Raw genomic sequence first — 14,101 nt, 5'->3', positions numbered from 1 at the left:
AAGCAGTACTGTGGAAAGGGATCTGGGGTCATAGTGGACCACAAGCTAAATATGAGTCAACAGTGTAACGCTGTTGCAAAAAAAGTGAACATCATTCTGGGATGTGTTAGCCGGAGTGTTGTAAGCAAGGCATGTGAAGTAATTCTTCTGCTCTTCTGATTAGGCCTCAGTTGGAGTATTGTGTCCAGTTCTGGATGCCATATTTCAGGAAAGATGTGGACAAGCTGGAGAGAGTCCAGAGAAGATCAACAAAAATGATTAAAGGTCCTGAAAAAATGACCTATGAGGGAAGATTGAAAAAATTGGGTTTGTTAGTCTGGAAAAGAGAAGACTGAGAGGGGACATAACAGTTTTCAAGTACATAAAAGTTTGTTACATGGAGGAGGGAGAAGAATTGTTTTTCTTAACCTCTGAGGATAGGACAAGAAGCAATGGGCTTAAATTGCAGCAAGGGAGGTTTAGGCTGGACATCAGGAAAAACTTCCTACCTGTCAGGGTGGTTAAGCACTGGAATAAATTGCCTAGTGAGGTTGTGGAATCTCCATCATTGGGGATTTTTAAGAGCAGGTTAGACAAACACCTGTCAGGGATGGTCTAGATAATACTTAGTCCTGCTGTGAGTGCAGGGGACTAGACTCGATGACCTCTCGAGGTCCCTTCCAGTCCTATGAGTCTATGGCTGCAGGGATGTTAGCTGGCCACTTCACCTTGTTAACTACTCATGCAGTGCTTCTCAACCGGGGTACACGTACCCCTGGGGGTACACAGAGGTCTTCCAGGGGGCACATCGACTCATCTAGAGATTTGCCTAGTTTTACAACAGGCTCCATACAAAGCACTAGCAAAGTCAGGACAAACTAAAATTTCCTACAGACAATGACTTGTTTCTACGGCTCTGTATACTATCCACTGACATGCAGGTACAGTATTTATATTCCAATTGGTTTATTTTATAATTATGTGGTAAAACTGGGGAAGTCAGCAACTTTTCAGTAACAGAGTGCTGTGACACTTTTGTATTTTTATGTCTGATTTCGTAAGCAAGTAGTTTTGAGGTGAGGTGAAACTTGGGCAGGGGGTTGGAGGCCGGGAACAGAAGACAAATCCTGAAAGGGGTACATTATCTGGAAAGGTTGAGAGCCACTATGCTAAACAATCTCTTCCATCTTGTATTTAGCCATGACACTCTGAGTACCTTTCCCAGACCAGAAGAAGAGCTGTGTGTAAACTTGAAAGCTTGTCTCTCTCACCAACAGAAACTGGTCCAATACAAGATACGAGCTCACTCTCCTTGCCTTTCTAATGACCTGGAACTTTGTCATGTCAAGTCTGTTGAGTGCTGTAGTTTGGGGCCCTTTGAGAGCCAGCTCAGCCTTTGGAGTTGGGTTCATGACCACAATTCTGTAGCTTGCAGTATATTTTCAGGGGCTATCCAATATCAGCCACTAGCTTTTTATTTCTGACGTGGCACTGGATCTATTCAGCCCCCACACATGGTGTGGGTGTGTCATCCCTCTCCTTCCTGCCCACTGCTGCCAGGATTGCAAAAGGGGCTCACACTCTCCCGTTTCTGAGGCTGAGCGATAGTCCTCTTATATCAATTTGCTCCAAGCACGGAGGTTCGTAGGCTAGGCTGAGCTGCTGCATGGTCGTTTTCTCTAGTGCATTGTCCTGCCCTCCCTATAATTTAGTTCCAAATGTTTCTTATGCCTGAGCCATGGCAGTGATGACTAATGGGTCTCTTCTCTTAGCCCTATGACCCCAGAGTCTGCTGTGCTCTCCCATCCAGACGCTTTCGCTTTTCTGCATCCCTCTGTGATATCACTGAAGTCTCACCAGCCAGCTGTCTGCATTAACCTCCATGCATCAAACCACCTCTTGCCTCCTCTTTTCTGCTCCCTACAATTGGTCAGAGAGAGCAGGGGAGAGCTGTTTTTCTTGCTGCTTAGTTCAGGAGTGCAAGGATTGGGTTCTGCATTTTGACCTTGTTTAGGTGTGTATGTGCAGGCATGCACCCAGGGGAAGGTAATCAATATCTCTCAGGTACTCTTCATCCTGGAGGAATGTTAGAGGAACTGACCCCTAGATCTGGTGCTTTTGTGCACCTGACCCACTCTCAAATGCGGCCCGTCATTAATTAGAGTAAAAAGAACAGGAGGACTTATGGCACCTTAGAGACTAACCAATTTATTTGAGCATAAGCTTTCGTGAGCTACAGCTCAAATAAATTGGTTAGTCTCTAAGGTGCCACAAGTCCTCCTTTTCTTTTTGCGAATACAGACTAACACGGCTGCTACTCTGAAACCTGTCATTAATTAGCGTGGCACTCCTAGGAACAAATCCGTGGCTGCAGGCAGATGGTGTGGATATTGGCTAAACGACAAAACAGAGGCATCGGGCTTGGTCCCAGTCATACTTGAGCTGCAGAAGAATAGCTGTTAGCTGTAGTAACGTTCAGGTTCCTGCTGCTTCTGTAGGCTGCCGCTGCTAGAGGATGATATGATCACAATCATGAGCAGGCCTGACCTTACAGCTGGGAGCAGACAGCAGTGACATTCACACACACTTGTGGGCAGACTGTGTCAGTTAGGGGCTGGCCTCCAGAGGGGTGATGGGGAGACATGCTCCCCATGAGCGGAACGATTGTGCCTCTCACATAACCACACACATACGCTGTCCTCCACACACAAAAGGCAGCAAGTAGCTTGCAAACCCCCACCCCATGCTCTTCTTCGTGTTTGAGAGAGCCGCCTCTTGCTTTTTTCCATCCATGCAATCGAGCCGCCAGATCCACATGCTGTGCTTCCCATCTCCCTCTCCTGTCACTGTAGTGTGTAGGTGGTTTGAAGGCTCTGCCAGGGAGTGGGTCACCTGCGCCCATTGTGACTCACTAGACAGCTGTGCTGCACGTCCCTGTTCCTCCCCCAGCCCACCACGCTTACTGGTCCCGAGCCCAGAAAGCGCTGTCGGTCATGAGGAGTTGCTGACAGCATCTTTCAACCTGTGGAAAATGCTCCTAGTTCCTCACTATCCAGAGCACTGGAATTAAGCTGAGCCGAGGCTCTGGATTTCCTGCCTGCCTGCGATGGGCTTGCCACCTCCACCTTACTCCCACATCGACTCAGTTTCGCTCAGGCCACAAAGTGTGCACAGAATAGCTCCCGGGCTGCTGCAGCAGCATCCTGCACGTTGTCTGCTCTGGGCCTGTCCCTTCTTGCAGCAGCCAGGGGCCGTGTGGCTGCTGGATCTGACGCAGGGGGCGGGGATGCACAGCGTAGAGCTGGCATGACACGTTGACATCACTCCCTCGCTGCCCCGGGGCTGTCCTTGTCTGTCTGGGACGTGGCCCAAGGCTGTTGAGCTCCAGCAAACTCTGCCAGCCAACACAGGCCTGGTGGGGGCAGTCGCAGAGTGGCGCTACGGTCCCTCCTCACCCGCTTCAGCTCGGCACGGCCCAGTGCTGGCCTGGCAGAGGGGCTGGCCTGAGCTTGCCAAGTGCAGTCCACGAGGTGGCCTTAGTATACCGGTCAGTATCCTCCTCCCCCTCCCCTTAACTACTGTGGAAATCGCAAACGCTTCTGACCCTTCAGCAGAGACCATCTCAGGGAACCGGGCAGGTGCACACTGAGCTCTGCCCCAGCGCCCATGTCCCTGCGTTAAAGGCATTCGCTGAGGGCATTGGCCGCCTTTCCTTTGACGGCCATGGGAGTTGGACTGGCCCTTTCCGGGCCTCTGGAGTGTGTGTTTGGATAACTGAGCAGCATCTCTATTATAGATCTATAGCCATCCCCATCGACAACTCCTCCGAGTCTGCATCTGGGTATTAGCGCTGTCCTTTCCCCCCAAGAGTCAGTGTCTCTTTGTGGGCCTGTAAGAACACTGTATCTGTGTGGGGCACATGAATCCCCAGGATTTCTCAGCTCCTAATCCCGCCTTGTGGGTGACTGACCTCTCTTTGGGGGTTCCTGGCACCTCACGCCCCCCACTTGAGTCCCCCACCTCTGTCACCTCCCCTATGGCCATTCCCAGCTCTCCTAGACCAGGGACCGACACAGTGGCCTACTGGTGCCCTGGTGTGAGATGTGATGGTAATGTCTGGTGGCTGGGCCATGACAGCATCCAGGGAATACCTCCTGTGGCCAGACTGAATTTATAGTGGGTGCGTGGCTCTGATAACAATGAAATGCATCATTTTCCTATGAGTTCCCTATGATGGAAGCATGTGCTCTGAGCTAATGGCTACCCTGGTCTTTATTACATGGTTTCCCAGCGCGGATGAGCATGTAGAGAGATTATGTACAGTAGAGACACAGATGTTCATTTTCTAAGGCCAGAAGGGATCATTGTGATCATCTAGTTTGACCTCCTGTATAATACAGGCCAGAGAACTTCACCCCTTGATATCTTCATTGAGCCCAATAACTTGTGGTGCAGATAGAGTGTATATTTTGAATGGACACCTAATTTTGATTTAACAGTTCCAACTGATGGAGAATTCATCACATCCCTAGGTAAGTTGCCATCATAGTTAATTACCCACAGCATTAAAAATCAGTCCTTAAGTGTCTCACTGTAAAGCCTCAAGGCAAATGATTTGTTATATTGGATCAGTTGTCCATCAAGGGCAGTATCTGCCGACCATCAGTGGCCTCTGTCTGAGGCTTAAATACACGTCTTTAAAAGTGGTTCTGGACAGGGCTAGTTATGTAGTTGATAGACCAAAAGCATCTCTGAATTTATTCTGTCAGTTAACCCTGATGAATCAAACATCAGGATTGCCCCACAGGGGGGGAAAGGTACCTGTCCGTTCCAGAGCTCCTGAGAGCTCAGGGAACAGATACTCTTGTGTGTATTGTATGAATGGGGTTTTTTGTGTGTGCGCACATTTCCTCACCCTTCAGCTCTCAGATACCATGGTGATAATTGAAATAGAGTAGAATAGGTCATATCAGAGTCTCTCTTAGCACCTCAGTGTGTGTATTTGACAACCAGAGAGTGGTCAGTGTTCCCCAGGATCAAAGATCGTTGGGAAGCTCCTAGGTCTGGCTCAGTAACTGCAACTAGATAAATTCAGGCTCCTTCCACCAAACTTCTCTTTGCAAAGTTTTTTGCTGCTTACTGTGGCCAGTTGATGGCAGCACAATGTAGTTTGGCTCAGCCTCCTTCAATTCTTCTCTGCTAATTTAGCCCTGCCTCTGGTTACAATAATCCTGGGGGATCCACACCCTGGAGAGGGTGCACTTCAGTGACATCCCTTAGTGGGATTTTTTTAAAGCTCATCTTTATTCTATACTAGAAAGAGAATCTGCTGCAAAATCATCCAAACTACAATCATCATCATCACTAACAAAACCATCCAAAGCACAGGACTTGGTGGTGATGGGGGACTTCAACTACGCAGACATCTGTCGGGAAAATAAGGGCACAGATTATCCAATAAATCCGTGGAATGTATGGGAGACCATTTTTTATTTTAGAAGGTGGAGACAGCTACTGCAGGGAGGCTGTTCTAGACTTGATTTTGACAAATAGGGAGGAGCTGGTTGAGAATTTGAAAGTGGAAGGCAGCTTGGGTAAAAGTGATCATGAAATGATAAGAGTTCATGATTCTAAGGAATGGTAGGAGGGAGAACAGCAAAATAAAGACAACGGATTTCAAGAGGGCAGACTTTAGCAAACTCAGGGAGTTGGTAGGTAAGATCCCAGGGGAAGCAAGTCTAAGGGGAAAAACAAAAGAAGACAGTTGGCAGTTTTTCAAAGCTGCTTCAGTCTGGCATGGAAGGGGTTAGAGCAAGCCAGAGAGGCTGCGCAGAGACCCAGCCAATCATGGAAGGGCTTATTGGGAGCCAGTCAAGTGGAGGCTTGAAAGCAGCCAATCAGGGCCAGGCTGGGTCCTATAAGAAGGCTGCAGGGCAGAGAGGAGCTCAGTCTCTCCCTGGAGGGCAAAGGGAGAAGACCTGGCTCTTAGAGAAGCGCCGAAGACAGATCAGCAGAGGCTGGGGGAGCTCTAGGCTGACGACTGCCAGCCTGGGGCCCTGACACAAAGGGGCAGCGAAGTTGCTGGGGCTACAGGGAAGTGGCCCAGGGGAGCAGGCAGAGGAGGAGAGTTGGAGGAGGGCATTAAGTGGCTGCCACCAGAGGGTCCCTGGGTTGGGGCCCAGAGTAGCGAGTGGGCCCCCGCTTTACACCTGCTTGCCAATGAGGAGAGTGGCCTAAAGCCGGACTGTAGTCTGCCCTTGGAGGAAGGGGCTAGATGAGGACTGCAGGGAGCCACTGAGGCGAGTGGTAAAACCAGAAGCTGGCGGTCCCCTGGACAGGTCAGGCGTTTTGGTTCTTAAATCGCCGTCTGGGACAACACGGGTGTGCGTTAACCCTGCCTGAAGTTCTTTGTTTAAAAAGATGGGCCTGACCTAGGATTGAGCTCCGTTTCCCAGGTATGGGGCCCCACCACGCCCTGGGGGTGCGCTAGGGGGACCAGCTGTCCAGATTTTATAGGGACAGTCCCTGTTTTGGGGTCTTTTTCTTAGATAGGCTCCTGTTACCCCCCCTCCACCCCGTCCTGATTTTTCACACTTGCTGTCTGGTCACCCTAAGGTGTGCACATGGGTGGGTCCCAGCTGCTCCCTGACCCCCTCATTGAAGCAGGTGTGCAGGGTTACTGCCCTGGGAACTGCAGGGCACAGTGGACGTGGGGCCAGCTGCAGACAGGGGCGTGGGACAGGGCTAGCTGGAGACAGGAGGGTGCGGGGTTGGCTGGAGGCAAGGGGGTGCAGGGCTGGCTGGAGACAAGGCAGGGGGTGCGTGCGGCAGGGGCTGGCTGCGGGCAGGGCAGGTGGTGCGGGGGGTGGCTGGAGATGGGCTGGATGCAGGTGGGGGTGGCTGGAGACGGGCTGGCTGTGGACAGGGTGCGGGGGTGGCTGGAGGCAGGGGCTAGCTGTGGGCAGGGCAGGGGGTGTGGGGGTGGCTGGAGACGGGGGCTGCCTGCGGGCAGGGGGTGTAGGGGTGGCTGGAGGCAGGGGCTGGCTGTGGGCAGGGCAGGTGGTGCGGGGGGTGGCTGGAGACGGGCTGGCTGCAGGTGGGGGTGGCTGGAGACGGGCTGGCTGTGGATGGGGTGCGGGGGTGGCTGGAGGCAGGGGCTAGCTGCGGGCAGGGGGTGCGGGGGTGGCTGGAGGCAGGGGCTAGCTGCGGGCAGGGGGTGCGGGGGTGGCTGGAGGCAGGGGCTAGCTGCGGGCAGGGCAGGGGGTGCGGGGGTGGCTGGAGGCAGGGGCTAGCAGCGGGCAGGGGGTGTAGGGGTGGCTGGAGGCAGGGGCTGGCTGCGGGCAGGGCAGGTGGTGCGGGGGGTGGCTGGAGACGGGCTGGCTGTGGACGGGGTGCGGGGGTGGCTGGAGGCAGGGGCTAGCTGCGGGCAGGGCAGGGGGTGCGGGGGTGGCTGGAGACGGGGGCTGCCTGCGGGCAGGGGGTGCAGGGGGTGGCTGGAGGCAGGGCAGGGGGTGCGGCAGGGGCTGGCTGCAGGCAGGAGGTTCAGGGGGTGGCTGGAGGCAGGGCAGGGAGTGCGGCAGGGGGTGCGGGGGTGGCTGGAGGCGGGGGCTGGCTGCGGGCAGTGGGTGCGGGGCTGGCTAGAGGCGGGGGGTGCGGGGCTGGCTGGAGGCGGGGGGGGCAGGGGGTGCGGCAGGGGCTGGCTGCGGGCAGGGGGTGCGGCAGGGGCTGGCTGCGGGCAGGGGGTGCGGCAGGGGCTGGCTGCGGGCAGGGGGTGCGGGGGCTGGCTGGAGGCGGGGGCTGGCTGCGGGCAGTGGGTGCGGGGGTGGCTGGAGGTGGGGGGTGCAGGGGGTGCGGCAGGGGCTGGCTGCAGGCAGGAGGTGCGGGGGTGGCTGGAGGTGGGGGCTGGCTGCGGGCAGGGGGTGGCTGGAGGCGGGGGCTGGCTGCGGGCAGGGTGGTGGGGGCTCGTGGGCAGAGCGGCTCGGAGCAGCCCAGGCCCAGCAGAGCAGCCGGGGACCCCCCAGGCAGCAGCGGGAGCCCCAGGGGAGCGGCAGCGGCAGCACCAGGGCTCGTGTCCAGGGCCACGCGGCAGCCCACCCGGCTCCTGCAGCACAGCGCCCCCGGTGGGTGGAGGAGGAATTACATCACTGCGCGGCCTGAGCCCAGCAAAGCCTCAGCGCCCCCTGCAGGGAAGCGGGGTAACAACCGGTTCTAAGACGGCTTCAAAGTGTAACCACCGGTTTGCGCGAACCGGCACGAACCGGCTCCAGCTCACCACTGGCTATAGCTATACGTACCGAGAACATGAAAAGTCGGAGTAAGAGGCTAATTAATTAAAATGAGCTCTTCTCAGCAGGAGGGTCACTTTTCGGAGAGGCTTTAAAGGAGAGGGGGGGAAAACATCTCTCTGCACTGCCACCTAGTGGACACAATGTATTCCTCCTGTAAAAGTTAGTGAACAATACGCTCAAGAGACGTAACGATTGCGAACATGCCCCAAGCTGATCCCTGGGGTTTCCCAGCCAGGGAGCAGACTGTTCTTTTTATTTTAATTATTATTTCAAATTAGAAAAAAAATCAGCTTTCTATTTTCCCACATGGGAAAATCCTACAGAACTGAAGAGGGATTAAACCAATAGGGGTCTATAGAAATTGCTCCAAAAACCTAGGGACCTATCTATCCTTAGGCACTGGTGTAGACATATCTGGGCCATTTCAAATTGCAGTGCTGGTTATTTATGCAAACCAAGGTTGGATTCCTGCTCTGATCTTCAGTAATCAGCACAACCCGCTCTCCTCCCTCAGTGGCTTGGAGGGTCGCTGTCTGAACTCTATGCTTTGTCCCCAGGATAGATCATTGGAACAACGAGAAGGAGCGTGTCGTGGTGATCACAGACACCACCCTCCTGGTCTGCAAATATGACTTCATAATGCTCAGCTGCGTCCAGGTGCAGCGGATCTCCCTGAGCTACATAGACCGGATCTGCCTTGGCCAGTTCACCTTTCCTGAGAGGTCTCTGGACAAGTGAGTACCAACGGCAGTCAGAGGCAGGGCTGGGGGGAAATTGAGGCCCCTTTGCTGAGCTGAAAGCTGTTGTGTCCCTGTCATTTCCTGCGTCCCCCTGATGTTCTGGGATCTCTCCAGGGCAGTGAGCTAGGGAGATACCTCCCGGCACAGCACATGGGGGTGGGATGAGCAAACATTGCAGCCGTAGGACTTGATGGAACCTTTGGGATGACACTGTTACCAGATGAGCGGAGGGGAAGGAGGCAGGCAATCCGATCCTGCGAAGCCTCATCCTAGGAATATGGGGGGGAGAGGTCCAGGTCTCCTGTTGCTCCCCCCTCCACACCCCAAAGACAGAAGTTGGGGAGAGGCTGAGAGAGAATGAACCCCAGGTGACGGATGGTAGTCACATCACTTCGTGCATGACTGGAAGGGGCTCAGATACCGCAGCGATAAGGGCAGCATACGACCCTACACAGACTAGAGAGCCGGACCCAGAGGCAGTGAACAGCATGCCCAAGACTTCAGCTTATACTGGTAGTACAAGGAGGTCCCACAACCTAACTACCAGGAGGAGGCATCCCTAGTTCAGAGACACATACCGCTGGGTATGGCACTACCCTCCACCAGTACAGAATTGGTGGAGCTGCTGAGATTGACTGTGACTTAGAGGCAAGGTGTTCAGGTCTGGTATTCTGAAAGTCAAACCCCTTATGGAGCCCGGCCTGAGCCGTGAAGTTTGGATCCACATCTGAACTCTGCCGGAGTGTCGCTGGACTCTCCGTCGTTCCAGTCTGAACTCTGCCGGAGTGTCGCTGGACTCTCCGTTGTTTCGCTTTCGAGCTGGTCTCTTGTTTTTACCCCCGCGCTGTCAATCCAATACGGGTTGGCTGCACTGAACTCAGGTGGCCTATTGGATGGTGCCAACTGGGAGAGAGTTATACAATGCTCTGAGCTTTTCTCCTTGAGCTAAGGGGGGAAAGGTCAGAGTCCTGCCGGGAACAAAGCTGCCATAATCTCACGTTAAATGATCATTTGGCTCCCTGTTAAATGAGTATAACTAACAATGGGAGAAAGAAAAGGAGGACTTGTGGCACCTTAGAGGCTAACCAATTTATTTGAGCATAAGCTTTCGTGAGCTACAGCTCACTTCATCGGATGCATAAAGTGGAAAGTACAGTGAAGAGATTTTATATATACACACAGACCATGAAAAAATATACATTGTAAGGAGAGTGATCACTTAAGATGAGCTATTACCAGCAGGAGAGTGGGGTGGGGGGAGATGGCTGCCACTCTGAAACCTAACAATGGGAGAGCTCCCTGCAGCCTCCCAGCAGAGCACCCCCTCCAGCACCTTTCCTGAGCTTTGTGGGGGTTAATACCTGTATCCTCTACTGTCATTATATTCTGTTGCTAGAGATATCATGCTCTGCTTCAAGAACTCATCACAATACAGCCTCTCCAGCAGGTAATTACCGTGCGTCTTATGAATGGTTGCATGTGAATGTCTGCTCACGCGGCTGACAGCAGCAAGTTCCAACACATCATGCATACCAGGCATTTAACAACCTCTGTTTTATTTGTTCTAATGGCTCCTTGCCTTGCGCCTTGTTTTTCTTCACTGGCTCTGTTTGGTGTTTGTTTTTTGCAAAGGCCAGAGTTCAGGTCTTTGATGCAGAGTTTGGGCTGGGATGGTGGCTTTGATTCATTCTGTTTCCATTGCTGTTGGACTGATTAAAGGGAGCCCTGTCCAGCAATTACGGCATGGGGCCATCTGTGATGAGTTCCTGTTCTGACTCTAGAAAATGTGCCCGAGAGCCTCAGCTGGTGTAAATCAGCATCACTCTATTGAGTCCAGTGCAGCCTTGCTGATTTACACCAGGAGGGTTTTTTCCAGCATTACTGCTTTCCCGGTGTCCCCAGCCCGTTGAATAACCTGGGTTGGGGCACTGTGCATCCTAGCCCTGACCGGAAGTGCTCTCTGATCGCTGGACCACTCAGCTTTTCGGTGCAGCGAATCTCCAAACCCTCCATCATTGTTCGATGGCAGCATCCACAGCTACCAGTCACTGCCTGTTTCCCGGCACTGGGGCCTAGCTGTGGCTAACCATAGCATGCCAGGCTGCCCTCCAGTGATTCCTTACAGCTCCGTAGACCTGCTCTGCTCCTTTTCTTTTGCAGGGGCTGTTGCTGATCTCCACCCAGCTGAGAGCAGCAAGGCCCTTGGCAGGCAGACACCCTCAGAGGGGTCCGTAGCTCAGATGACATTCCCTGTGTCCTGGCAGGGTAGCTAGAGGGGCCGGCACTAAGGAGAAAGGGGCACGGCTCCCGATTCACTGCAAAGAGAGGGACTCTGTGTTCAGCACCATTATCCATCCAGGCTGAGCTAGTGCCTGGCTCTGTGTGCAAGGGGGAGGAGGGAATGAAACCGCTTCCCTCACCACTCCAATCCTGCTAGCGCTGCCGGCGATTCTGGCTCGGCCCTGGTAGGAAGGGCTTGTGTCACTGGAGCACGTGGCTCTGGGTTTGCTCCCAGCTGTTGCGGTGAAGTTCGGCGTGGCTGTGACGGCCCAGGGGGACAGTGAAGTGGGAAGGGGGGGCTGGATTTGTTACACTACGGTTCCCCTGTGCTGGCTGCTGCTCCTCCCAGAGAGGCCAGTCATATCTGGCCTCTTCTCCAGGGTGGCCGTGTTCCTCACTACCCTTCCCCTCGAATGATGGGGGCAGAGTTACAGTGTAATAATGGCCCCCTCCATTGTCTGGGTTCTGGTCTGCCACGTTCACGTGGCTGTGACCACGCCATGGTCACCCTCTGTGAGGACAGGAGCTTGCTGCTTGCTGACCGCGTTTTCTCCCAACTCAAGTGGCAGAGGCCTGTGTTTATGGTGCTGAAGTTCACTGGCTGGGTCCTCTCTGTCGACTCATGTCTGCGGCCATGTTGCTGTGCACTGCTGCGGCCCAGAGGTGGCTGCATTTTGGCATTGTGCAAAGTGCTTTATAGGTGTGTCTCTATGCATGTTAGTGATCGATGTGATTGAAAGCTGCTACAATAAATACAAGCTAATGTTGTTATTAGAAATAGCATAAATGAGGCTCAATTAAAATAACTGCCAGCCTTCGAATTCGCTCCCTTGGGGCAAAGGAGGAAATTAATTTGGCTGACTTCCTGTAGCTCTGTTTCTTTTGGACTAAATTTAAAGCAGACAGTGGGCCGGATCCTCAACTGGTGCAAATCAGCACTGACGTCAATGGAACCTGGCTGGCGTGCACCAGCTGAGGATGTGGCCAAATGAGGCTGCTAAAGGTCAGTGTATGGAGGAAGCAGAGTTTGCTGAGAGCTGACTGCATCGGCTTTTAACCATGCCTCCAATCTGAGGCGGGATCAGAAGGCCTGCGACCTAAGCAGTGTGTGTTCCATCATTGCTCTCATCTGGCAGCCCTTTCAGACTGCGAGGGGTTACACAAGCACTTTTCCTCGGGTCGAAATCGGCTTTCATCTCAGGTGGATTCCACTGGGCTTGTCTCTATCTGTGGTCTAATCCCCACTCGAACTGTGCTGGCCTGAAACGCTCGCAAAACCCTTTTCCCGGCTGTTTCAGCAGCAGCATCTCCCATCCAGACACTCTAACTGTGAGAAGCAGGGAGCATGCAGCAGGGTGCATGGATAACTCCAAGGGAAACAACGGGCAGGTTTCATCCCTTCCCTGGTCCCCTGCTGAACTAGCTTTGCCAATATTTTAGCTGCTCTACCACTAAGATTAGCTGCTCTCAGGAGATGGCCAGGTGCCTCCTGGGCATTATTCATCTGAACTTTGTCAGAGCTCAGTCCATTGAAGTCAATGGCAAAACTCTATCGGAATGCAGCAGGAAGATTTAGCCAGTGGACTTATGCCTGATACACACTAGCATAGATGGGATCCGACTCAGACCCTGTATATTTTGCTGTGCAGTTTACACAAGTGTTGTTAAAGCTACTAATTTAGCAGGAGTCTCTCGAAGAAAACAATACACCTGAAATGCTGGAAGCTGTTTACCGTCAGACTCTGTTGATCTGTGCAAGACACTGCACCCAGGGCCACAAGGCAAGAGGAGAAATGTTAAAATGCGAAGGGACAGAATAAAGGAGTAAAATATTCTCTCTCTCTCCCCTTCTTTAATGTGTCACCACTCCTGTTTTCTTAGCTGTAATTTTACCCAAGGATTGTCTGTGGAATTTAGCAGGGCATTTGGGGATTGGGATATTCTCTGCCACTGCACCACTTCTGGGACTTCCATGGGGTTTATACAGCTCTGTACAGTTGTGGTGGGTGAGAGAAGTCTGCTCTTTGGCTTTTGATTCCAAATCAACAGGACTTCAAGTAATAAGTATAACCCATATTTTCCCACAGAAGTTTTACAACATGCACCAATCAGTGCCACTAGGTGGCGGAGCGGAGCAGATATGCTTTGGGTTAGTGAAAAAACGTTATCTTTTTGCCATGGTTTCATGTTTGATTGATGAGATCACACTTGTATCTGGTGGCTTGCTTTGGTCCTAACCCTCCATCTTTTGGCTGTTTAAAGTTAGGCTGGACCAGAGGACATTTGTGCTGAAAGCTGAGGGCGAAAGAAGAACATCCGGAACAGGAGGACTTGACAGAAGACTGCACAGCCACCAGTCAGAATCCCCAGGGTTAGGGTTCTTTTATTTGCAGGAAATGGGCTGTAAATATGGGGCTGAGCAGGAGCTATTAGATTCTGCAGCTGCACATTTCAGAGGCCTGCTCTACATGGGAAAGTTGCATCCGTTTAACTGAAATCCAATTTAAACCAATGCAAACCCCCCTGCGTGGACACTCTTATTTCACTTTAATTTAGCTTAATCCTGTTCCCAATCAGTTTAAACTACACTCATATAGGCCCTTCTGAAACCGAGATGAGTGTCCAAGCATGGGTTTGCAGCACTTGAACTAAATCCGTTTAAATTCATGCCTTAGGTTAAACCAGCCCAAATTTCCTATGTAGACAAGGCCTGAGTTTGAACAGGAAACTCTCAGGGAGCCAGGGTGAAATCCTGGCCCAATTGAAGCCAAAGGCAAAACTCCCTTCAAAGAAGCCAGAACTTCACCCTGAAGA

General features: G+C 52.8%; 1 protein-coding gene across 3 annotated transcripts in view; it reads left to right on the top strand.

Moving 5' to 3' along the window:
* TPRG1 (tumor protein p63 regulated 1) overlaps window positions 1–14,101 on the top strand; it is a 109,773-nt gene that overhangs the window by 52,117 nt on the left and 43,555 nt on the right. For all 3 annotated transcript variants that reach the window (XM_074962864.1, XM_074962863.1, XM_074962865.1), the window contains one exon: window positions 8,825–9,001. In XM_074962864.1, the coding sequence (XP_074818965.1) occupies window positions 8,825–9,001 (177 nt within the window). The remainder of the gene's footprint in view (window positions 1–8,824; window positions 9,002–14,101) is intronic.

Source organism: Natator depressus, chromosome 9 (genome assembly GCF_965152275.1).
Source record: "Natator depressus isolate rNatDep1 chromosome 9, rNatDep2.hap1, whole genome shotgun sequence".
Classification (NCBI taxonomy): domain Eukaryota; kingdom Metazoa; phylum Chordata; order Testudines; family Cheloniidae; genus Natator; species Natator depressus.
The sequence above is the reverse complement of the archived record's forward strand: the minus strand, read 5'-3'. Positions and strand labels throughout refer to the sequence as shown.